The sequence below is a fragment of the Armigeres subalbatus genome, chromosome 2 (assembly GCF_024139115.2).
Source record: "Armigeres subalbatus isolate Guangzhou_Male chromosome 2, GZ_Asu_2, whole genome shotgun sequence".
NCBI lineage: Eukaryota > Metazoa > Arthropoda > Insecta > Diptera > Culicidae > Armigeres > Armigeres subalbatus.
Window position 1 is genome coordinate 257448182 of NC_085140.1, and position 26972 is coordinate 257475153.

Here is a 26972-nt window from a genome sequence, read left to right on the forward strand (position 1 = left end):
GTTCGTTCGCTCTTTTTCGCGAACCGGCCCAAATGAACGGCTCGTGAGCTTTCGCCCATCTCTACTGTCAAATCGTATGGATTTTCCTTCTTTAACATTTAGCTCCCCTATCCTTGCCAGCAAAAAATGTTCCGGACAGCGACGACAGCGACAATCTTTATCTAGTAACTAAAATATCTTTTGATATGGTGGATATGGTGATTGATATAAGAGATAAAAGAACAGGCAACAATATCAAAAATTTGCACCGAAATATCATTTGAACATCAAGATATGCTTTGGATAAGAACAAACTAATGGCACATTGATATTAATGAGCTATTTTCGTCTACTCGGGTATGATTTGTGCTGCTTGGGAATGTTGTTCATTAATTTAATAATATTAAACTAGAATTTCTTCAAAACAGGTTACTCGTGCAACTGTTTTCTCAAAATATCTTAAAAGGAGGACATTTTAGCGCAAAAGGAGGACATCTTATTTTTAATAAAAAAGTAGGACATGCCCTCCTTTAGGATACCATATGGTCACCCTAATCATCTCTGAGTGCCTATCAAGGAATGTGATTTCGACAAGAAATAACGGGTACCGTTCACGCATTTTGCCTTTCCAAGGCATTAGGTGTTTCATATTCATTGATAATTCAAATCAGTCTGTTCTTTGACTTAAAGGTATTGGGTTGGGGCCGAATTATTGAATTTGGAAAATCAGTCTTTTGGGCCACCAAAAATCCAGAAATGAATTTCAGAGTTTTGCAACGTACTTAAATAATATTCAATTGACTCAAATTTCCAATATCTGATTTGGGAAGGTTTCCAAAAGAATCATCGTTTGATCTTTTATCAGCCGTGCATTCGTGCATTCAAGTCTCGGGTGAATTATAGCTGTATGGAAGCAGTTGTCGCCTATAATTTCTGTTTATTTGTGGTCGAAAATTGTTCCAACTTCTTTTAAACATGACTGCAGTTGGCAACCTAATAGAACAGGAATGCGTAATTTATTTATTCAAACCATCTTATTTCTGAACTTGATATATTAATTAATAATCCAGAATGTAATCTTATCCTACAAAAATAAAATGATTTATGGAAAATAAAATTTGAAAAAGCATATCCAGCTTTCCACGCTCTATAATGGCGGCTTATCGATGTGCAAAAATCAATCACTGGCGAAAAAGCTTTTTTCCCCTCCTCCCCGCCAATGTCGGTAATTCTATAAACATTTAAATAAAGAGGGCAAAGGTTATGCTTACCTAAAATCTAACAATCTAATAATTGATAAGTTTCATATGGATCATATAACATTCAATACTCTATATCTCGAGATAGGCCGATAGTAACTTCTGTATGCAGAATTTTCTAGAGAACACGATGCTGGTGTTATTTTTCAAATAAATATATTTTTGATAAAAAAATACAATTTTAAACGCAAAAAACATCATTGGCAGTACTTCTGCTCAAAATCGATATTTTTCCTAAAAAACTTAAATTCTTTTCAAGTTGCATATAAAGTTATTCCGAGGTATGAGTCATTCGGAAATATGGTTTTCACAAATCGTCATCGGGGGGTGTTTCCATTTGCCGGGGAATTGTCGAATAATAAAAAAAAACTCAGAATAATCCACCTAGTGGTGATGGTGTCTTTCTCGTGTATTATAAAACAAGAAAATACGTAATAGTAACAAGAAAAGCACATAAGAGAGGTCAAAATTTCAGTTTAGGGAGATAGATTCAGTTATTTCCATAAATTCACATTTATTTGCGTTTATTTGAATGCATTGCAGCAGTTCTTGAAAAAAAAAAAATAGTTTTTGAAATTTTTTTCCCAGGGGGGAACCCTTGGGAAAAATGGGGACAAAATCAATGTTTTTATTATAACTCCGGAACGCAATGGCCGATTAGGCCAATTTTCAAAATTAGGAAGGATTCCGCGTCGGATGCAACCTGTTGCAAGCAAATCGGATAAGGCTAAGTACAAAAAAGTGTGTCTCACATTTTTTTGTACACACACACATACATACATACATACACACATACAGACATCACCTCAATTCGTCGAGCTGAGTCGATTGGTATATAACACTATGGGTTTCCGAGCCTTCTATCAAAAGTTCGGTTTTGGAGTGATCCTATAGCCTTTACGTATACTTAGTATACGCGAAAGGCAAAAAGGTATTTTTACATATATTCGGAAGATAAACAAATCCATAAAATTTGATTCAAGTCGGTGGTAATCGATTGCGAGTGGTTCGGTCACTTGGTATGGAATGACAAATATATCAGCGCACTTTAATGTTACAAAAATCCGACCTTAAAGTTGTGTCGCAATCAAGTAGGTACGAGTTGAACAATGTAGCGTGCCTTTGCGTGCGGTTATAGAAGTGGTAGCCTATAGGGGAATGTGATTTCAAACGCACCAGTCAATATTAACCACAGTATTAAACTATTTGTTGAATACTTGGTATAATATTTTCACATGAACGGTTCAATCTCGACGCGCCCAACTTTAGTAAAGATAAAGGATGTTATTCTTGAATGTTTATACATTATTCAATATCCGACTTATACATTTTGTGCTGCTTTTACAGCTCATGTTTGTTTAAATTAACCTAAATAAATAAGTATTGAGATAAGTTGTAGAATATAGTATTCATGTCAATGTTATAATGCAAAATCAATCGAGAGATATAACTTACAAAATTATATTCTTCTTAACCAATCAAATTCGTGGTGTGTTTGAATTATACGTCGCGTATTTTTTTCCTATTTAATTTTTAGACCAAATGGAGCACAATTTTGACCATCCTCCTCTACATAAATATGCCAGCAACTGTTGTGTCGTTTCAATTTTTCTACTTTGATTCTGGATTGCCAGTTTTTCCCCCGACTCTTATGTATTTCTGTGGCGGCACATACCTACTAGGCAGGCACAGTTGACGGCGTATAAGATTATGTACAACAGAGCGCAACAGTGATAAGTGCTGACAAGTGGGACTCGATACAAGGGATGAGTTTTCACCTACGCCATTGTTTCAGGGAAGTTGGTTTCCACGAGGGGGAAAACTTTACGGCATAAATAGCCCAGAAATCGAAAATCAATATCAAAAGGCATACTCGTCAACGACGGTGGTTTCTGAACGTACACATGAACGATGACAACTCCAGCAGGTTTAGTCTCATAATCGCTTTTGCCCCAGTCTGAGAGAGGACTTTTTTTTGTCTCAGATCCCTAGGTATAGAAGCCTCTGTTCGCCTTTCGAAAGAATTTTCGATCTAACTTTTAAACTGAATGAGTTATTAACGTAGTTCTTTTCCTTTGTTTTTTTCCCGACAGACACCGGAGGAGAAGTGTCCTTTGTACCCGGTAGAGCTATCCACCGAGCTCATACTGGCGTGCACCGTGGCGCTGTCGCCGACAAACTCACTCAAGCAGACACACCCAAAGGTTGTGGAACGCCTTCCGGATCTCATAAGGTAAGTTGCGTGAGCGAGCGCAATCTATGTTGCACATTTGGCTTCCCTTTCTGATTTCCTCCGCGGCGCACATACATTCCCGTTATTGTGAGAAAATACGACGGTCTTTGCCATGCAACAGATTTTCGATTGATGTGTTGGTCGTTCTTAATGCTCTACACGAGATACTCGCATTCAACACATCCAACCGCATACTACTTCGCATAGCATAGATATATGCTGCAGTGGTGTGCTGCCGAAATCAGCATACCTACTACATGATGGTATGAAGTGACTTGTGTCGTACGAAGAAACATAAATTCCATGTCGTTGGGGTTGCTTACAAAATGCATTTTCATCCCATAATCATTCAAACCCATACATACGTTCCGGTTACTTCATGCTACGATAACAAATGGTGCTATTAAACGGGCAATTCAGAACGACTGGGTACTACAACTACTCGGGACACCTTTCCGTATGTAAACCAGAGTTCACGATGAACTGAATATTGCTGCCTTTTTTGGGTTCCGTGGAATTTTTGCAAACCCGCTCATCTGTGTATCGGATGGAGCTTGATGGTCGGTTTTGGTATATAAATTTCTCTGTCTACGCCAAAACGACGGACGACCCGTGCGAGTTCAAGGCTAAAGCTTTTAGGCTAAGCCGTCCCCTGGAACATGGTGACGACGGACGGTGGCATTGTCCACTGCGTTCAGCGGCTTCAGCTCCACCGGAATAATGTCTCGAGCGATACGAGACCGTTTCGCGGCGGGGTATTTTGTATATTTTATGCGTTATTTATTGAATATTTAATTTTGACTTATGTACTTTCTTGGTGAATTATGCATCGGTGCGGTTTGCGGGAGGTGGTTTGCTTGACTTTTGTTTTTATAAATCAATAAACTATGCATGACGGTGGTGATTCGGTCTTGCTTGCTGGGTGTGTTCCGGTAGATCGGAAATAGCGTGAACGTTGAGGAAGGTCTACTATTTGGATGGACAATGGTGGATTTAATTTTTTTAATGGGATGGTGCTTGCTTGAAAAACAAACTGGTGGTTTACGACTAGTTGCCTCTGATAGAGCTACTCAAGCATGCTTATGATAATGTTTGTTGTTGAAAGTTAAACAATTATATTTTACTCAATAGATTATCAGCTATTCTTTTGAAGCGTTCTGATTAACTCATTTGTACCGGAAGGCTATAAATAACTTCAATAAAAAACGGATTTTTGATAAAAATTTCATATCTTTTGTTTAATATAGTTACCATGGTCGTGCAGTTGAGAAAATTATGAAAACGTTGTAACAACTTTAGGGAAATTCGCCTTAATAGCTGCCAAACTACTTTCCAATGCATTGGGCAGCAAAAGAATTGGTTCGGAACTAATTTGGATGAAATAAGATCTATCACTAAAAATAAAAACTAAAAATTTTAAAGTTCCGGGTGATGATGGAAATTTCTACATACTTATTAAAAAAAACTTCCTTTATCCTTTTTGGTTAATTTATTTAACAAATGTTTCCACTTGGCATACTTCCCAGATTTATGCCAGGGTTGTTCCAATGTACAAGCTGGACAAAATCCAGCTGAGGCTTCTAGTTATTGTTATTCTTCAATAAGTAAACTGTTTGGAAAGATTATTTTAAAGTGAATGATGTCTCATATTGATGAGAATTAATTTTTGGCTGATGAGCAATTTGGTTTTCGCCATGGGCATGTAACCGCTCATCAGTTACTGATTGTTACGAATTGAATTCGACCAAACTAGGAAGCCGGCGGATGCCTCCGGTTTCTTTACTGATGTACTCCTGAAAATAATTATAAGGCATTCGCTGATTTTTATACACAATGGTCATGTTTGAGGACCAAAATCTCGGTTTCTAGCGATTAGATTGAGGACATATTTGGCATCTCATTCCAAATGTCCTAAATTTTCAATTGATGATGTTTTTTTGCACGATTGATACAATGTTCAAAGCAAATACCAAAACTGAAGCTGTTCAGGTCGGCATCAAATTTACTCAAAAAATTGTTATTGGACTTCGTTTTAATAAACTCAATTTTTTTTTTGAAGTTTTAAATTGGAATGCCCGTTCTTTAAAGGGTAAGGAAGGTGAATTATTCAACTTCCTAACAGTTTATAATGTACACATTACCATTCGATCCACTTAGTATTTGGCCGTTTCTTTCCAATTACTGCGGTGCATCTGATGGCCGTATTGAGAAGTAAAATACATCACATCGTTGCGGAAGGTTTGTTTGAAAGTTTCATCAGTATTGATGCTTGCGTTCAAAAGTTATCGAAAATGGAACGCGAGAGATGGGAACAAATTTTGCAAATTCGCTTTGGAAATCCAACATGGTCAGGAGGAATGATTTCAAAGTATATAAAAATAGCGAAATTGACTGTAAAAACTGTAAAACATTATCGGGAAACACTATTGCTGGATCGCGTAGAACAAAACAATCGTAGAAGTGAAACATACGACCAGAAACTACAAGTAAAAGTCTGCAGAGTAGTTCGGAACCAGTTTGGGATTTCCTTGCGTGATTTAGCGAACAGGTTCGCTCAAATAATCTGTCAGCGTGAAGGTTTCAAGTCGTATGATGTCAGTAGGTGTTCCAACAGGACCCTGAAACAGAACCTGGTTGCCAAACATCGCGCAAGAATGCTGGGCGAGCAAGTTCCGACGAATTACAATTGATGTATTTTGATGAGCAATGAAATTAATATTAAAATTGACTTTCAATTCCCGGGACACAAGTTTTACCTTGCCAATCGGAAGGGAAATGCCCCAGGAAATTTCAAATATGTATATGCAGGCAAGATTGATGGTATGTCAAAGCATCTGCAGTTGCGGAAAGAATACTAAAGTTTTCATCACTGGAGCGACCATAGATGGGCAAATATACAAGGAGGAGTGTCTTCAGAAGCAATTTTTGCCATCCATTCAATCACACGACTGTCCGGTGTTGCTGCTTTGGCCTGACTTAAAAAGTTGCCATTACAGACGGGATGTAATGGAATGGTATGAACCGAATGATAATGACGTTATTGAAAAAAATATCAACCCACCAAAATGCCCAAATTTTCGTCCCAACGAAAAATATTAGGCAATTATCATAGGGAAACTTGAGAAATGGTGCAAAACAATCAGAAAACCATCTTATATGGAGAAGTGGTGTGAAAAAATAACAAATTAAGTTGACCGTTCTACTGTGCAAAAAATAACGAGTGGTATTGAGAGAAAGGACCGAGAACTCATCCGAAATGCCAATGAATCATTTTTCGATATTTTTTCCTTCAAAGTTTATTAAATTCCCTGTATAATAAAACCTGACCCACCTTTTTATGAACTTTTTCGGCAAAGAAGTGTCTAATTTCGTGCGGCCAAATTCTAAGTGGATCAAGCTTTAACTGAAACTTATTTAAAACCTGAACTCTTCATCAAAAGAGATCCAAATTATTTCATCTACAGAAATGATCGTCGCTGTTAAGCCTGTGGTGAGGTCGCCATTGTCATTAATACACGTATCAAACATAAATTAAATTCTTCTTTCGAAACCAACATTTTTGAAACCTTGGGAGTTTCTGTTGAAACAAAATTTGGACAATGCTCTTTTATTGCTACTTGACTTTCCAGTGCAATGGGCAGCAAAGGAACTTGTTGAGAGCTGATCTTCAAATTCTAACTCGCAACAAATCAAACAATTTCATAATTGATGATTTCAATGCCAAACACCGTCCAAGGAATAATGCTCAAAGCAATTCCAACGGTAAAATTTTATTTGACGATTGTTCTGCGGGATATTATACTAATCAATATCCCAATGAACCAATTGTTTTTTTCGGTCGAAGTCCTTCGACAATTGATTTAGTTTTAACGGATTCATGTCAGCTGTTTGGCCAATTAGTGGCCAATTTGGCCAATTAGTAACTCATTGAGAAATACCAACTTTGAGGATAATATCTCAAAGTTGGATCCCAGTTTGAAACTTTTTTGGAAATAGACGAAAATTCTTTAAAAAAAAACTCCATTCTAGCGTTAAAATACGGTATTAAAATTTTATAAACAAATGGCGAAAAGGTTTAAAGACTTGCTGAGCAGTTTGAGAGTGCCCAGGATTTTAGTTTAGGTCTCACTAGTCCAATTAATAATCAGGTTTCACGGAGCTTCAAAGGCATCTCAGTAAAGAGAATGTTTATGACCCTTTGTTAGGAACTAATTTGAATAGAGTGAGGTCTATTACTAGTAAATTTTAAAACATGAAAGCCCCGGGTGATGATGGTATTTTCTATATAGGGGAACAGACGGCTTTGGCAGGTTTTATTCTATTATTGGCAGGGGGGTTTTTGTCGACCGAATTTTATGAAATTTGGCCACAATATTCTTTGATATGCAAAGAATGTTTAGGCCAAATTTGAGAAAAATCAGTAATAGAAAACCCCCCTGCCAATAATAGAACAAAACCTGCCAAAGCCGTCATTCCCCCTACTTATAAAAAAACTTCCTGAGAGCTCTTTATCCTTTTTGGTTAATTTATTTTACCAAATGTTTTCAATTGGCATACTTCCCAGATATATGAAAAAACGTCAAAGTTTTTCCAAATTTGAAGCTGGACAAAAATCCAGTTGAGGCTTCTAGTTACCGCCCAATCAGTTTGTTTTCGTCAATAAGCAAACTGTTTGTTTTTTTTAATAGAATGATGGTTTATATTAATTTATAGCAATTTGGTTTTAGCATTCAACCACTCATCAGTTATTAAGAGTTGCGAATTTAATTCAACTCAACAAATATGAAGGATATTCGACTGGAGTTGCTCTTCTTGATGTAGAGAAAGCATTTGACAGTTTTTGGCATGAAGGTTTGATTGTTAAAATGATGAATTTTAATTTTCCTCTGTACATTATTAAACTGATGAAAAATTATTTATCAGATCGCTCACTGCAGGTTAACTATCAGAATTCGAAATCTGATAGATTACCTGTAAGAGCTGGTGTTCCCCAAGGCAGCATACTGGGGCCCATATTGTATACCATTTTTACTTCTGCTGACCTTGATTTACCACCAGGGTGTCAAAAACCTTTGTTTGCAGATGACACGGGCCTCTCAGCCAAAGGGCGAAGCCTTCGTGTCATTTGTAGTAGATTGCAAAAAAGTTTGGATATTTTTTCCACTTACTTGCAAAAATGGAAAACTTTTCTCCGAAACAATCGGATTTTGTGATTTTTTTGACAATGAAAAAATCTCGTTTTAAAAGTATGCGCGTAAAACGGACGTGATATGAAATTATTCTTAAAACAGTGAATTTAGTTGATGAATTGTATGCATATACTAAGAATCTCTAAAATGAGCCTCTGGAAATAAAAATGTTTGATTAGAATTGATATATTGGTAACTTACAATGTTTTTACTAAAAAGCATGTTACAAAAATCACAAAAAATGCAATTTTTCTTAACAAAACTCGGAAAATCGAATTTTAATGAATGCTTGGTGTTTTCGGAGGTAAACAATACAAACTCTTTAATGAAAAATTTCGTTGAAAAAAAGGTCCTTTATATGGTCCATATTACTTACACCAGAACGTGTCCATTTTACCCCGCCATGATACAATTTCTTAAAAATTCTAAAAAAAAACAAATTTTGATATAAATCATCAATTCAACCCGTACACAATCTTTGGATAGACTAAGTTTGAGATCCTCGAGGATCATGCGGATTAGTTTTTCCGATTTCTATTTTAAAAGCTTAACCCTTAAAGGCGCAAGGCGATTTTTTTAGAAATCGTCTAAAGTATTTTTAGCGTAAACTACCATTAATTATTAACATTAAACTATTGTCGGTCGTCAAGCCCAGACCCGACCGCATTGCGTAGGCACGAGTACTATACACATGTGGAAGTGTTGGCTTGACAAATGGATTGCGAGTGATTTGACTATGCGTCCAATTTGCGAATCTCGAGCTCATTCAGTAGCCGCTAGGTTGCGAAGGCCGACGGAGGTCCTTCGTAGCTTAGTTGGTTAAAGCACCAGTCTAGCGTACTGAGGGTCGTGGGTTTGAGTCCCATCGAAGGGAAAGTGGTTACCTCCAATACATTTTTTTAAATCAATATCTTCCACATAATGTACATATTAATATATGAGTTTTCAGAACATTGATAATTTTAAGGGAATTTAAAGGATTTCTAGAAGCTTCTTTGATTCTTTGGAAAGAGTTCAAAAGTCGTGTCAAATGATGCAAGATTTCACACAAATTTCGATTTCACATAAAAACGATTTGAAGAAGTCCGTCAGTAGCAGTGGAACGCAAGGGCCGATCAAACAAATTTTCAATACGAAACAACTAGACAACAATCCGCGTCGATTGTAACTTGCGAGCGAATTGGACAATGCTAAGTACCAAAAAGTGTGTCTCACAGTTTTGTACACACACATACACACACATACATACACACATACAGACATCACCTCAATTCGTCGAACTGAGTCGATTGGTATATAACACTATGGGTCTCCGAGCCTTCTATCAAAAGTTTGGTTTTGGAGCGATCATATAGCCTTTACCGTATACTTAGTATACGAGAAAGGCAAAAAGACAGGAACACCGTCTTCGACCAGAGGTCGTACAGACTGAACACTTAACACCTAGCATGAGACAACGGACAGGACACATAACACCCAGTGGACCAGTGGAGAATTTTTCGATCACGAAAAGTTTCCTCCTTACCGGGGCGGGAATCGAACCCACACTCCCTAGCACATGCGTTTAGACGATTGACCTCGCCAACCACACGGCCACGAAGCCCACTTATGAAACCCAATTATGATAACCTTTCAGGAGTTCTACGAATGTTTGTGAACGAACACAATTACCTACGATTTCCTAAAATTCCTTAATGTACTGCTTTTAGGAGTGATTAGGTTTCCAGTAATTTAGGAACTCGCAGGACTTCAAGGATTCACGCGTGCAGGAATTTCCACATGCTTCTATGAATTGAAAAAACATTTTTCATACCTAGAATTTTTCGAGAAATGTCTGAAAAGTCAGGGAAAGTCATGGAATTTTATTTTCAAATTTGAGTCGACACTCTGAATAGTGAAATACTAAAATATGCGTCAACAAGCATAAATTGGCCATGTTTCATGAATCATGTTGTAGTGCATGCTTGGTTTCATCACCAATATCGCAAAACATGGGAAAAGGAACCACAAATGACACCGCTACATAAAAGCTCTGAAAAATTGCTTTGCCGAACGTAAAAAATGCGTAGAATCGAAAAGTGATGGTTTCGTGTTGGACAGACTTCGGCAATTGGCCCGTTTCACCCTTTTCTAACTTATTTTCATGGGCAATATTAAAAAACTATAAAGTAATCACATTTATTTTAATCATATAAAGCAGATTTGGGGCCGTCCAGAAACCACGTGGTCATATATGGGGGGAGGGGGGTTTGGAAAATGACCACGATAAGCCACATGGGGGGAGGGGGTGGTGTTGCTCTCGAACCACGTGGTCTTTTTTTATACGAAAAGCTTTTGGTGAATAACATTAGCGGTGTAAAAATGCAAATCATTAAACGCAAAGCGCATCTTAGGACCGGATGCCCACGTAGCCGGTAACGCAGCGTCGGTCACAACGCCGATGCATATCGGCGTTATTTGACCATCTTAGCCTTAGCCTATTTTAAAAAAACCGAAAAAACAGGTTGCGATTCAGTCTCAATTTCCACAAAAAAAAATTGGGAAGGAAAAATGGGAAAATATTTAAAAAAAAAATCCGCTGCGCCACGCCACCGCCGCAGATAGATTTTGGCATCAAGCCGCCGATACTTTTGCATCAGCGGACTGCAGCTACAATTTTGAAAAATGTTCATGTTTTTACAATAATCCAAGAAAAAATCTTAAGAAAAAAAACTTCAAAAGAATTTCTTGTGGATATTCAGTAAAGAAATTTCCTGTAAAAACTTTGACATTACTTCATATAATAGTGCTGATAAAGTGCTGGCATTCCGAATGATTTTTGAACAATTCTCTCTGAAAAATTTTGCTTGGAAATTTTGCTACAAATTGTTAATAAAAAAAATAAAACATTTCCAGCGTAAATTCCGATTTTTTTTTCATTAATTATAAATTAGCATTTGTTAAACCAAAATTGCAATTGTGAAATAAGAATTTTCCATAAAGAAATCAAAATGTTCCACGAAAAAAATACAAAATTTTCATGAATAAATCAATATTAGCAATAAACAATTACAAAATTTTTCACAAAATAAATATTTTTTTCTCCACATAATCTCTATATAATAAAAATGAGTTGAGATTTCCTTCCTGACGATTTAACTCGCGAACGGGTTGACCGATTTGCAAGATTTTTCCCTAATCGATTCGTTTTGGGATCCGCAAGGTTTGTATATAGGGCAAGAGATCCGATAGTCGTGGGTGTTCCTATAGTTGCGGTAGTGTTATTTTAACAAAATTTACGTATTTAACGCAGCAACCCATATTGTCTATCAATTCGTTGACCTGTCATTACTCGAAATAAAAGAAAACAGATAAAAAAATCCCTTCAAATCGGTAAAAAGTCACTAAATTACCATATCTTTTTCTCGGCTTTGCACCAATAGTTGCGGTAGTGTTCCAATAGTTGCGAGTCCCATAAGAAAACAATGGGATTCGTAACTATAGGAACACAAATTAAAAAATACCGCAACTAATGGAACACTGCACCAATAATTGGAGTTATCATTTTAGGTAACAATAATGGTTTCTGCAGCGTTTGGAATACGTTCCGTTTAAAATATAATTGATGAGCTTTTGGATAAGTACTTAAGGTAAGTGACATAAAATATAGATGTGGTGTAAGCGAAAAAACAGTGGTGGAACATTCTTAGTTCCTCCACTATTGGGTCTTTTACCCTACAAAAAGTTGATGAATTGAACGGGGAAATCATTTAAATATAATTTTGTTCAGCTGTTGCGAAAAACAAAACAAACGCACGGAAATTGATCTAGAGTACGGTGCTGCAAATAGTTCATTGTGACATTTGCAACACCTGGGCAATGCCGGGTTTCTTTCACATCAAAAAAGAGCAATAAAAAAATAAGAAAATAAGAAAGAAAAGCAATCAAATTGATAAAATTTTCTATGAACTTCAAACGCTTTTAAAGAAGGGGTAATCTATGGAAAAATGCTAAATTTTATTGCTTTTTTATATTCTTTAATAGAAAATTTTCTTTTTTTTCAATGCTCTTTATTGATTTTTTCGTGGAAAGGTTTTAATTTTTGGTAAAAAAAATATTTATTTTGTTAAAAACTTTGTAATTATTTTTTTCTAATTATATATATAGGGGTAATGACGGCTTTGGCAGGTTTTGTTCTACAGTCGACTCTCCACATCTCGATGTTCTACATCTCGATATCTCTCCCTATGTCGATGGTTTTCTCGGTCCCTTCAATCTACATACACTTGGGCATTCTATATCTCGATAACCTCCCTATCTCGATATCTCTCTATCTCGATGTGTTCTGGTCATATTTTGTTCAGGATTCTCTCTCCCTATGTCGATATATTCGTATTTCTAGACTACTAGACCATTTTTGGACAATAACAAACACATGAACAACAAGAGATGACACTTGTTTTGTTGTCGTTTTTCATAGCAACGAGCATTTTTCAATCTAGTGCCCATTTCAATTTTACTTCCATTCCTCGATCTCTCCTTATCTCGATGGTCCCTTGAATATCGAGATGTGGAGAGGCGACTGTATTATTGAAAGGGGGGTTTTTTATGACTGATTATGCTCAAATTTGGCCCAAACATTCTTTGCATATCAAAGAATATTGTGGCCAAATTTCATAAAATTCGGTCGACAAAAACCCCCCTGCCAATAATAGAACAAAACCTGCCAAAGCCGTCTGTTCCCCTAATTATATTTATTGATTTATTTATGGAATGTTTGTATTTTTTCTGTGGAACATTTTGATTTCTTTATGGAAAATTCTTCTTTTATGTTTGCAGTTTTTAGTTTTAAAAGTATTAATTTATTTTTGTTTTGTGGAAAATTCTTAATTGTTTATGGAAATTTTGCATTATTTGTAGAAAATTTAATATTTTTATATTGCTAATACCATGATTTCTTTATTGGAAATTTCCTAATTGTTATGGATTTTTTAAAAAAATGTTTAGGCTGAGTTTTCATTTCAGTCGATATCGTATCTCGGGTCGTTTCAAAACTCCGTAATATCATGTCTTAGGACATTTTGTTTCTTGACATGATTTTTGATACTTGACCACGATAAACCACATGGGGGGAGGGGGGTTGAAAATCTTTAAAAATATGACCACGTGGTTTCTGGATGGCCCCATAGTACCGTGTGGGCCCTCCTTAGCCGTGCGGTAAGACGCGCGGCTACAAAGCAAGACCATGCTGAGGGTGGCTGGGTTCGATTCCCGGTGCCGGTCTAGGCAATTTTCGGATTGGAAATTGTCTCGACTTCCCTGGGCATAAAAGTATCATGGTGTTAGCCTCATGATATACGAATGCAAAAATGGTAAATTGGCTTAGAAACCTCGCAATTAATAACTGTGGAAGTGCTAAATGAATACTAAGCTGCGAGGCGGCTCTGGCCCAGTGTGGGGATGTAATGCCATAAGAAGAAGAAGAAGCATAGTACCGTATTCATTCCGAACACTGACGCCGAATACAAATATGCTGGTGAGAAAGAAAGAAGGCCGAAGGGCTTCATAAAACAATATTCGATTATTTAAGGACAAGCATCTCGGAATCCAAAACAAAATTCAAGGACACACCACTCGCGTTTTCAAGGACACACCACTCAATATGAAAGCATCGCACAACTGTTATTTTCATTATTCCACGCATGCTGGGACGGAGCAAAGCTGAAATAATAAAAACAAAAATTATCCGCTGCCACCATATTGAGTGGTGTGTATTGAAAACGTGAGTCGTATTAGTTTTGGATTCTGTGATGCTTGTCCTTAAAGCTCTGGTACTAATATTATAATGTCTGTAGTGTCTGTAGTCTGTAAACGACTTCAATACAACTGTACTATTGTGATCAAGGATTCATTAATTTATTTAGTTTACATCTAAACAGATAACACTGAATCAAAAATTTGACGCCACAATACACGGTTCGAGGCCGCATCTCTCCATTCTCGAATGCGCCCCACGCTCACCAAGTCGTTTTGCACCTGGTTTGCCCACCCCGCTCGCTGCGCTCCACGCCGTCTCGTATCTGCCGGATCGGAAGTGAACACCATCTTTGCAGGGTTGATGTTCGGAATTCTTGCCCTGCCCATCGTATCCTTCCAGCTTTGGCTGCCTTCTGGATATTGGGTTCGCCGTAGAGTTGAGCGAGCTCGTGGTTCATTCTTCGCCGCCAAACACCTTCTTCTTGCACACCACCAAAGATGGTCCTAAGCATCCGTCTCTCGAATACTCCGAGTGCTTGCAAGTCCTCCTCGAGCATTGTCCATGTTTCATGTCCGTAGAGGACAACCGGTCTTATTAGTGCTTGTACATGACACATTTGGTGCGGTGACGAATCTTTTTTGACCGCAGTTTCTTCTGTAGCCCGTAGTAGGCCCGACTTCCACAGATGATGCGCCTTCGTGAAATGCGTTAGTCGTGAAATAGGCTAACATTGTTATCAGCCGTTAGCAAGGATCCAAGGTAGACGAATTCCTCGACCACCTCGAAGGTATCCCCGTCTATCGTAACACTGCTTCCTAGGCGGGCCTTGTCGCGCTCGGTTCCGCCCACAAGCATGTACTTTGTCTTTGACGCATTCACCACCAGTCCAACTTTTGTTGCTTCACGTTTCAGGCAGTTGTACAGTTTTGCCACCTTTGCAAATGCTCGGCCGACAATGTCCATGTCATCCGCGAAACAAACGAATTGACTGGATCTGTTGAAAATCGTACCCCGGCTGTTACACCCGGCTCTCCGCATGACACCTTCTAGCGCAATGTTGAACAACAGGCACGAAAGTCCGTCACCTTGTCTTAGTCCCCGGCGCGATTCGAACGAAGTGGAGTGTTCGCCCGAAATCTTCACACAGTTTTGCACACCATCCACCGTTGCTTTGATCAGTCTGGTAAGCTTCCCAGGGAGACTGCTCTCGTCCATAATTTTCCATATCTCTACGCGGTCTATACTGTTGTATGCCGCCTTGAAATCAACGAACAGATGGAGCGTTGGGAGCTGGTATTCACGGCACTTTTGAAGAATTTGCCGTACAGTAAAGATCTGGTCCGTTGTCGAGTGGCCGTCAACGAAGCTGGCTTGATAACTTCCCACGAACTTATTCACTAATGGTGACAGACGTCGGAAGATAATCTGGGATATCACTTTGTAGGCGGCATTAAGCATGGTGATCGCTCGAAAATTCTCACACTTCAGCTTGTCGCCTTTCTTGTGGATGGGGCATATAACCCCTTCCTACCACTCCTCCAGTAGATGTTCAGTTTCCCAGATTCTGACTAGGGGCCGTGGTCATATATGGGGGGAGGGGGGGTTGGGAAAACGACCACGATAAGCCACATGGGGGGAGGGGGGGTGTTGCTCTCGAACCACGTGTTTTTTTACACGCCTTTATTTAATTGTTTCTAATGATTGTGCAAAATCTTAAACAGTTTGTCGATCGATTGATAAAAAATCATCAAAATCGGCTGAGTTATTAGTTCATACTTCCTGACCACTTTTCGTGACGGTCTTAAATTTGATTCTGCTGAATGACCCCCCCTATATTTTCCCGTAAGACGTATTCTACGTCAAAAAATTTCCATTGGAAATTTAGAAGAATTTCCTTTGTAGATTCATTAATGTTGCCCAGGATTTTGAAAATAAATTTTAGTGATTCTGTAAACAAAAGTCAGCTGGAATTTTTTTTCCAATTTATTTCTAATTAATTCCGAATTCTTCGGAATTTGATGTTTATTGGAATTTTCATCGTAAATATGCATTTCGGATCCTTCTACGGATTCTTCTAGTTCTTCAAAATTTCTACCGAACATTTTTCGGAACTCTTCCACAGAATTTCGGAAAAAAAGTCGTTGAAATTCTAAAGATTTTTCCGTTGAGACTCCGAAGAATTTCTTGTCAATATTCTGAAGGGTTTCCCTTGCAGAATAATTAAATATTCTTTAAAATTCAGAAGATCTTGGAATTTAAAATTAATCCAAAAACAAATGTAGGCAATAATTTAGGCTTAAGAAGCCTAGTTTTTATGATATTGAACAATTAGGATAATTGATCTAAAATTTTAATAATGCACCTAAATGTTCTAAATGCACAAAATTCTAGTAGTGCGTATGAAAAAGGTTATGACGTAGAGAAACTTGCATTCAAAAAATCAACATGAAATTCTAATTAATAATAATGCTTTCTAAATTCATAAAAGGGTCTTAGAACTAAGGATATTGCTGCGATATATAAAAATATTCAGTGTTCCAGAAAAAAACATTCCAATCCCTAAAACAATCTAGGTTAAATAATAGTGTTATAATAACAATTGAAATTCAATTCCAAATCAAATCTCACCCCTTTCAGGATGGATGGGTCATATATGCCCAGCGTTTTAGATCGTCTATAAAATCACAAAAGAGAGCTAGGCCACCATTTTCTTCAGCAAAATTGTTCATCTAGATATTGGCTTTACAGAAAAAATATGGAAGCTCAAATTTGACTGACCCTGAAAACTCAGATATCCGAGACCTTGGAAAGATTTCGATTCTAAGAGCATGCAAATGAAGTTGAAATGTTTGAATCTTAAACCACATTGTTTCATCATTCTGAATTCTCAGATAAGAAGAGTCATTCTGAACGTTAAGCCAGTGATTAATATTCAGGTATGCTCAAGGTACTCCAAAACGTTCTCAAGTTTAGCCCAAGATATCCAAATCAATTACGACATTTGCAATGTCTTCATCATCGGTATATACCCAATTCAATGCAATAAGCATATGATCCTAATTTCCATTAACATGAGATCCAAGAGACAAGGTACCCAAAATTATCTTGAGTCAACATCAAGTTGCACAATGACTATGAGGTTTGTTTGCAAACTGTTTTTGTAGGGCCTTAGAAGCACTGGGTTCACGGACTTGAATGATCAAATAGTTCATTCCTTTATTTTACTATACCATATTTGTTTATTTGTACGGTAGCTCGTTCTTTCTGCCCTGAATCGGTGCGTGACCTGAAATATTTTTCTAACTAAGTTTGTTGCTAGTGGCATCAAAGTTCAAACATGCAAACCCATCGCCAACGCAATCCGTAACACTTCAACCGTTTCCCGTCAGCATGGCAAACGCAAAAAGGTTGGAGACATTTTCCCTGGCTGTGTCACGGTCTCCGTCAAGTGAGATGAATATCACATATTCAGAAAGGTACCCTGCTCTATGTCTATGCGTAGCGTCGCACCGCTTCTGGCCAGGTCGGTCGATCGATCGAGCAGATGCGTTCCTTCAACGGCGGTGAAAACCGTCGTCGTGTCTATTCTTTCGTATTTCGGCGATGTAAAATTAAGTGTTTCAAGTAGCTCAAAAACGGCGCGGCGGCATGGCCAGCAATGAGGCAGCATGGGTGTTCCTCGGCCGGTCGTCGTCGTCGTCGTCGTTGTCTTAAGGCAGATAGCGACGCATGTTTTCTTAACTCTGGAGTTGTTTTAGGAGCTTCCTTTCACAATAACGGTGCACTTTGACTCCACTTCAGTAGCGACTAGCGGCTGCTGCTAGTGCTGGTGCTTTTGGCTTTCTTCGTGGGTGGGTGAGTTGAAGCACATGGTCTCTAATTCTACCCGGAAACGCCCAACGATCTGATAAATCTTCGTTAATTATACCTCAAGCCATTACGTCAATATCCAAATTAAATGAAATTAATTCTTTCATGGTGCAGGGTTGAGTGCACAGCGATACCAGAAATCACCCCTTTTTTCGTTATTAGTGCGGGGTGCGCGGAGCAGTTGTCATACTTTTTCCAACAGATACCCAGGAAATTGAGACATCAATGCGTACCAGGGGTTCGTAAACAATTTCAACTAGATCAAAATAAAAAAACATGTCATGCATTATTATTGGTTGTGAAACTTTTAAATACATATTTTCGGGTTGTTTTCAATATATGAGATAGCCCCTCAAAAAAAATGTTTCAAGTTTCTTCAATGTCGATATATTCAAGTTTATTGCACTCCGAAATATTGGCTTTCTGTTTGCTGCTTGGGAACATCTGCTGTCCCTAACTAAATCAGGCAAACCCCCGGAAAAGATTGGTCCCGAGATCCTAACCGCTGCTGCTGGTGAAATTTAGCGAACAAGTTTCGCTATGTGTCAATTCTCTCGGCCCATCAGAAAGGGGAAAAGCGGCTCTCTATTCACGGATAACCAACAACTGTGTATATTTACATTCGGTGTGCCTACGTGTATATCCCTGCCGCTGACACTCCTCGCTTCTGTTCTGGTTTACTTTGAACTCACGTCGTCCCTTCAGCCATAGTCAAAGTCCCTACTCTAAATATATGCAAAATGAAACGACTCTGCTCGGTGCATTAAAAAATATTTTCCATCACGACATATGCAAACAATAGATAGATGAGTCAATCAAACGGCAATGATGAGGGCTATTCCACCTTTTCTGCATGCGGAGCGGTAATGTTTTGAAATGAAGTTATGTTGCAGTATGTCTTTTTTACTCGGTTAATTTGATATTGTTGTTATGCCTTCAGGCTGTTTGTCAGGGTGGATATTAACTTTCGCTTCGCATTTTTCTAGTTTTTTTTGCGTTGATTTCACTATCAGGGACCATGGGTGCGATAATGAAATATTCATTACGATGTGTTCCTTTCATAGTCAGATGGTCTTTTTTGACAGGATTGGTAACGTTCATTCCGGATGATGCGAGGGTAGCACCGGGCAACATGTTCGGATATTTAATATGTTTGTCTAAATATCAATAAAAACTTAAGAGAAGTGATTTCCCATTATTAGGTACGCATAAAATCTGTATATTACCTGGGCTTCGTGGCCGTTTGGATAGCGACAACAATAGTCTAGACGCATGAGCTATGTAGCGTAGGTTCAATTCCCACCCCGGTAAGGAGGAAACTTTCCGTGATCGAAAAATTCTCCGCCGGTCCACTGGGTGTTATGTGTATTGTCCGTTGTCTAGGTGTTAAGTGTTCAGTCTGTATGACCTCTGGTGTTCCAGTCTTTTTATAAAACAGAAAAAAAATGTAATATGTACCGGTGCCAGCGAAAGTACTACGTGTTACATCAATAAATAAATCTGGTCCGTTACATTGAGTAAATTTTACAGGAGACGCATTTTTCCAAAAACTTCGAAAATAAAATTCAAATTTGCAATTTTCTGCATCTCAACTGTACCAACGTGTTATGACTGATGTGGCTATAGGTAATAATAAGAAATATGCGAAGTTTCTTGACAAATTTCAAGTTTTTTTTACCAAAATGCACATATACTACTAGTAAAAAGAACAAAATGCAACAGAAACTGAAAATATAATATTATAAAATTATTTCAAACGGAAGTAAAGCATCTTGAAATTCAAAATAGGGTTGAAATCTGTTGCAGAAACATCCATGTTGTCAAATTTTCTTTTCAATAAGTTGATTTTAGTGGGTAGAACTGCACATGTACCACTTTTTCCTGGCAACGAAATTGCCATTGTGATATATACCAGAAATTAAAAAGTGCATATCTCCAGATTTAGTTGTCAAAATCACTTTTTCGTTATTCCCTTACTTCTAGACCAACATTTGAAAAGGGCGTAACAGCCAAAATTTATTTCTTCCGATTCTTCGTCTACATATATAACTATATATGTGGACGAGGAATCAGAAGGAATAAATTTTGGCTGTTACGCCCTTTTCAAATGTTGGTCTAGACTTGACCTTTTCTCACAGAAGTAGTTAGTGTAAAACACACAAAATCGACAAAAATGTTTTATGTACAACTTTTGCTGGCACTGGTTCATGATGGAATTGGCAGGAGGAAGGTCGTCAGATTTATACCATCACAAATATTGCCCTTCGCTAGCTTTCAAATCCACTTCCATAATACATTCTTCGTGCCTGTCGTACCCTAACGGAACTATCAAATCTATCTTCGGCATACATGAAAATATAGATGTTGGGCGACAGGAGCTGAAAAACGATAAACTCAGCGTCCAAAGCTCTGGTTGTTGTCTGAAGTAGGTTGAATGGCTTGGTTGATTTGCTTTTACTCTATGGCTCAAATCCATCGTAGTCCGTCGGCGAAAAATAAAGAGTCCCGATAAGTCCATACAGGTCTCGTTTGCTTCCCATGAAGTCCTATGGAGAATCAGCGACTTCATACCTTACGCTTGCTGCATGCTTCAAATACGATTAACGATTCAAAGTATCAATACATATCAATGATACAGCGAATAAGAAATATCGATAGAATGGATGGTCATATGATAGGGGAAATTACGGCTATGGCAGCTTTTGTTCTATTATTGTCAGGGGGGTTTTTGTTGACAAAATTTCATGAAATTTGGCCACAATATTCTTTGATATGCAAAAAATGTTTAGGCCAAATTTGAGCATAATTAGTTATAGAAAACCCCTCTGACAATAATAGAACAAAACCTGCCAAAGCCGTCATTCTCCCTACGTATTTAACGTAAAAGAAGAGATATTCTTTATTTTCTTTTAAGCGTATTTCCTTCTCCTTCACAAAAATAAATCCTGATTTTTGAAAACTTCGAATGTTCAAAAGTTCGAATAATTAGACACTACTTTACAACACATTACTTTCTTTTTCGATTATTACAAAATTTCAGCCAAATTGGTCAACGTTGTGGGCGGTGCTGAACTCATTGAAAGTTTATATGGAAAAATAAATGGTGGAACATTCTCACAAAAATAAAGATTAAAAAAAATGGAGAAACATTGAAAAACAGCAAATTTAGAGCTACCACCGTTTCGAAATTATTAAAACTATTCTACAGACTGCAGCTTAATCTAGAGCCTTACCCAACAAACAACGACAAGCTACAAATAAGCATCTAAGTTGAATTATTGTTTATTTGTGATCTTCATAGCTGAATAAAATGGATCCTGAATAATTCCCTAGACAGATTTCATTTCAGCATTTGATTCAACTAATATTCGACTTGGCCTATTTATTTGCTTACCACCTTAATTTGAAGTCGAACTAACGTTTTAGTTTTATCACATTTCAGCACATTGGAGAAATTTATCAATGTGCTGAACTAATGATTTTATAAATTCTCTGTTCGACTATGATGTGATGCTCTAAAAGGGTGGTCGAATTGAGTTTGAATAGTAGATTAATAAGCAAAATTAGACATTCTTCTTGACCTTTGTCCTTCTTAACCATTGGATTTCACCTTTGTCGAATCTATCACACAGTGGAAGAAAACATTATAGGTAATAGGTTATGCTTTTTCCGTTTGAAAGAAAATCGCAATGGCTTGAATTAATGATATTTGGATAGGAAAATAATGATTTATTTTCAAGACATTATTGGATTCATTGTCAAGAACACTCAGGATTTTTATATTCGTGGGACAATTCATAATTATTTGATACATAAATAATTCCTGATCTATAAAGGTGTTGGAGATTATAACCAACATAATTGCTGGAGCAATGAAGAAAATTTATGCAGTAGTTTTAAAGTTGTGCGGAAAAGAACACAAACAAATTCATATAAAATCGACCATATTGCATGTTTGTTACAGATTCCATATGTACTAGTTGTTTTTCTATATGTAAATAAAATTCGACGTAAATAGAATTCGATTCGATATAGTCATTTACTTGTTGGATGTGTAGTATTGATGGCACAATGATATCGCAACTTGTAATTCAGAGATTTCAAGCAAGGTCGAAAATAAATCCATCAAATTTTCATAAACTCCATTAATATCCATTAATGCGAACGGATTTTATTTTATCGTTTTGACATTATTTTCATATATTTTTTCCCAGTGTTTGATGGTTATGGCTGGCTAAATAATGGTTGAAATAAAAATCTTGTACAGTTATTAACAAACTGTAATTTGACAGATTGACTTGTTGAATAAGAGTCCAATAATGATTCATATTCAGCCATACGATTATTTATGTTATGCGTCGAGTAGGCCATAACTTACAAATCAAGGATGGCACGGATGACAACGTTACCGGCGGATGATCAAATGTCAGCAGTTCGAGACCCGATTTAGGAAAATTTTAAAATGATTATATGAAAACAGCAATTTCTTCAACGTACGTTCAATGGAGATCTTGATGATGTTACCCCCTCAATGCCTTATTATTTTCGAAAAATTAACATGTAGCTGAATTAAGGCTAAGTAAAATGCTTATTAAAGGTTCAACAAATCAGGTATTAAAGTTGTTTTTCAAAATAAGATGTTGTAGCTGTATAACTTCTCCAAAATTGTGTGAACAAAGCCTGAACAGAAGTTGCGATAAGAAATAGTACAGACATTATTCAACACAGTGCTGAATTGAGTCATCACACTGATGTTAGTTAAACTAGTGAATGTTTGTTGGGTAATCCTATTTTTTTGACATATGAAAATCAAACACATCACTAACACTGTTAAAAAAACGAAGACATTGATCAAATGGGTTGTTGTACGTAACCATACACGGTTCGATGGCGTCTAACGAATAACAGCTCTCGCTCTCGCAGAAGGACCATAAATAGCTACCAGTGTTGCCACATTTAAATCTGTATTTCGGAAGTAAAAAATCTTTTTCATCTGTATTATAATTCAAAAATCTGTATGTGAAATCAGTATGATAAAATTTATCAAATGTTCCAAAAATTCCTGAAATTGAATGTGTTGATCCTTTACTCATAAACTTCTTAATTTTTTTTTTTTTTATCTTTCGTTTATTTGGAAGGCTCATTTGCCGTGAAGCGTTACGGAGCCGAAATCAAGTTTAACAATACATTTCTTGATTCTTATACATAGTGTTAGTTTTGGGGAACCGAAAGACTCGCGGTTTAGTCGAGGTTAGGGAATACAATAATACAGTAGGAAAGGAAAGGATTTTAGGGTGCTTAAGTAATTACGATGCTGATGTTCACAAAGTTGACGTTCCTCGCATTTTTACATCTGTAACGGGACAAACAAACTTTTTTGGGAGACAACGACGAGAGGAAGACATACGGAAGGGATTAACGACAGACATGGAAATGTACAACAAGAGGAAGACATTCGATATGGGGTACGACAGACAAGGGAATGGGCAGGCAATGATTACAGTTTTACATCAGCAACTTTCAAAAATTGGTGGACCAGGGACATGTACTCGAGATCAAGGCCCGACAACACTTCCCTAATAGGCTTTGGTTGTTTTCCTCGGACCCGGAGATGTTCAGTTAGCGCAGATCTGGGGCCACGATGCTCCTCGCACGCCCACACGAAATGATCGATGTCCTGATAATCCTCGCCGCAAACACAGAGATTTCCTTCCGAGAGCCCCACTCTGAAAAGATGTGCATTTAGAGTGTAGTGATTGGACATTAGACGGCACATGGTTCGAATGAAGTCTCGTCCCATATTCAATTTTTTGAACCATGGACGCTTCGACACCTGCGGGCGAATTGAATACAGCCATCTACCCAACTCCCCATTTGTCCATTTCTGTTGCCAGCTGTTCAAGGTTTCCTGACGAACTAATGTGAAAAATTCATCGAAGGTGATTTTCCGATCGTAAATATCACCTTCCATAGCGCCCACCTTAGCCAAAGAGTCCGCTTTCTCATTTCCTGGAGTCGAGCAATGAGAAGGGACCCAAGCCATGATGATTGTGTAAGACCGTTGTGATAAAGGCACTCAAAGCTTTTCGTATCCCATTCAGAAGATACGCTGAGTGCTTAACTGAAAGTTTCATTGACCGAACAGCCTCCAAGGAACTTAGACTGTCGGTGAAGATGAAAAAGTGGTCAGGAGGTAGGGATGCGATTTGCTCGAGTGAATAGTGTATAGCTGCTAGCTCAGCAGTATACACGGAACAAGGCTCTTTGAGCTTAAAGTAGGCGCTATGAAAAACGTTGAAAACACCGAAACCAGTGGAGTCATCAATTTTTAACCCGTCTGTAAAAAAGCTTCTCTCCTCACTGGCGTGCCCGTATTTGCTTGCAAATAATGGAGGTATGACCTCCGCACACAGAAAGTCTGGTATTCCATGAACCTCCTGCTTCATGGACAGATCAAAAGTAACAGAGGAACTGTAAGAGTCTAAGAAGTTAGCACGATTGGTATCTACCGAAGAAGGGCTTACCTCCAGCGTTATGTACCAGTGGTAAATACTCATGAATCGAGATTGAGGGTTTTGTTCGAGCAGCTTCTCGAAGTTGTCAATGACCAATGGATTGAGAACCTCACAGCGGATGAGGAACCGGAGCGATAATTCCGCGAAACGATCTGTTAGTGGCAGTACTCCCGCAAGTACTTCCAAGCTCATCGTATGTGTCGAATTCATACATCCTAACGCGATACGGAGACAGCGGTACTGAATCCTTTGAAGCTTCAGCATGTGTGTTTTAGCCGCGGACTGGAAGCAGAAACTACCGTATTCGAGGACCGACAAAATGGTTGTTCTATACAACGTCATAAGATCTTCGGGATGCGCTCCCCACCATGTTCCGGTTATTGATCGCATGAAGTTGATCCATTTCTGGCATTTTTGTGTCAGATACACAATGTGCTTCCCGAAGGTACATTTCGAGTCGAACCAGACCCCGAGGTATTTAGAAGACATGCTATGAGTGATTGTCTTACCCATCAGTTGGAGCGGGAACTTTGCCGGCTTATGTTTTTTTGAAAAGACAACCATCTCAGTTTTCTCCGGAGAGAATTCGATACCCAGCTTCGTAGCCCAAGTGGACAAATTGTCCAGAGTATCTTGCAACGGTCCTTGCAGATCAACCGCTGTTGGCCCCGAGACGGATACAACACAATCATCTGCAAGCTGTCTCAACGAGCAATTTGGCATGAGACATTCATCAATGTCTCTGACGTAAAAATTGTAAAGAAGGGGCTCAAACATGAGCCCTGGGGAGACCCATGTAGCTAATTCGTGAAGTTGCCGAGTCACCATGAGAAAAACTCATACGCTTCTCTGACAACAAATTGTACAAATAGTTGTTCAAAATTGGTGAAAGTCCACACTCGTGGAGTTTGTCAGATAAGACATCGACGCAAACTGAATCAAAAGCCCCTTAATGTCCAAAAACACTGAGCCCATTGCTCTTTTTAGCGAAAAGTAAGCTGAATTTCTGAAGAAAGCAACGCAAGACAGTCGTTCGTTCCCTTGCCCTGCGGAAACCAAATTGTGTATCTGACAACAAACTATTCGATTCAACCCATTTGTCTAGCCGGAAGAGAATCATCTTCTCTAACAGCTTCCGAAGACATGACAGCATCGCGATGGGGCGATACGAGTTACAATCCGACGCGGGTTTTCCGGGCTTCTGGATGGCTATCACCCTCACTTCCTCCAATCATCCGGAACAATGTTGCACTCCAGTAACTGATTGAACAAGTTCAATAAGCGCCTCTTCGCGACGTCTGGGAGGTTTTTGAGCAAATTGAACCTGATTCTATCCATCCCTGGAGCGGAATTGTTACATGAAAGGAGAGCAAGTGAGAATTCAATCATCGAAAAGGACGATCCATATCATCCCTGTCTGCAAAAGCATCACGTAGCTCTTGCCTCACCGGTACCGAATCCGGACAAACTTTCTTTGCGAAGTCAAGTATCCACCGCGACGAGCTTTCACGATCTTCGTTTACGGACGACGCGTTGCGCATTCTTCTCCCGACGGTCCACAGAGTTTTCATTGAAGTCTCGCGCGATAAACCTTCAACAAAAGTGCGCCAATATCCGCGCTTCTTCACTTTGACCAGTTTCTTGAACTGGATTTCGAGCGCGGTGTATCGTTTGTGAAGAACGATCGCCCCGTGTTTCGAAACTCTATGAACGCGGCGGATTTCTAGCGCTAAAGTTGCGAACCATCGATGTCCCACCACGGACTGTAGGGTTTCCTACGAACCGAAGCTCCTGGCACCGGCCGACGTTGTGCCTGAAGAGCGCTTTCAAGAATCAACTGCGATAGAAACTTGTACTCTTCCCGCGGGGAAGTGCTTCTATAGACTGTATGCCATCGCTGATGGCGTCCGCATATTTGCCCCAATCGATGTGCTTCGTGAGGTCATATGATAGATCGATGGAAGCAGATTGCTTATGTCCATTGGAAATCGAAACTTCGATCGGCAAATGATCACTACCATGGGGATCTTGGACCACCTTCCAAGTACAGTCCAACGATAATGAGCTCGAACAAATGGAAAGATCTAGACGGCTATCTCTTGCTGGAGGAGCCACTCGTGTAACTTCTCCTGTATTCAAAATTGACATATTGAAGTCGTCGCAGAGGTCGTATATCATTGATGAACGGTT

General features: G+C 38.4%; 1 protein-coding gene across 1 annotated transcript in view; it reads left to right on the forward strand.

Moving 5' to 3' along the window:
- The window catches only part of LOC134212117 (uncharacterized), a 259280-nt gene that overhangs the window by 79660 nt on the left and 152648 nt on the right, over positions 1 to 26972 (forward strand). Inside the window, exon 8 of the mRNA XM_062689667.1 lies at positions 3332 to 3471. Within this exon, the coding sequence (XP_062545651.1) occupies positions 3332 to 3471 (140 nt within the window). The remainder of the gene's footprint in view (positions 1 to 3331; positions 3472 to 26972) is intronic.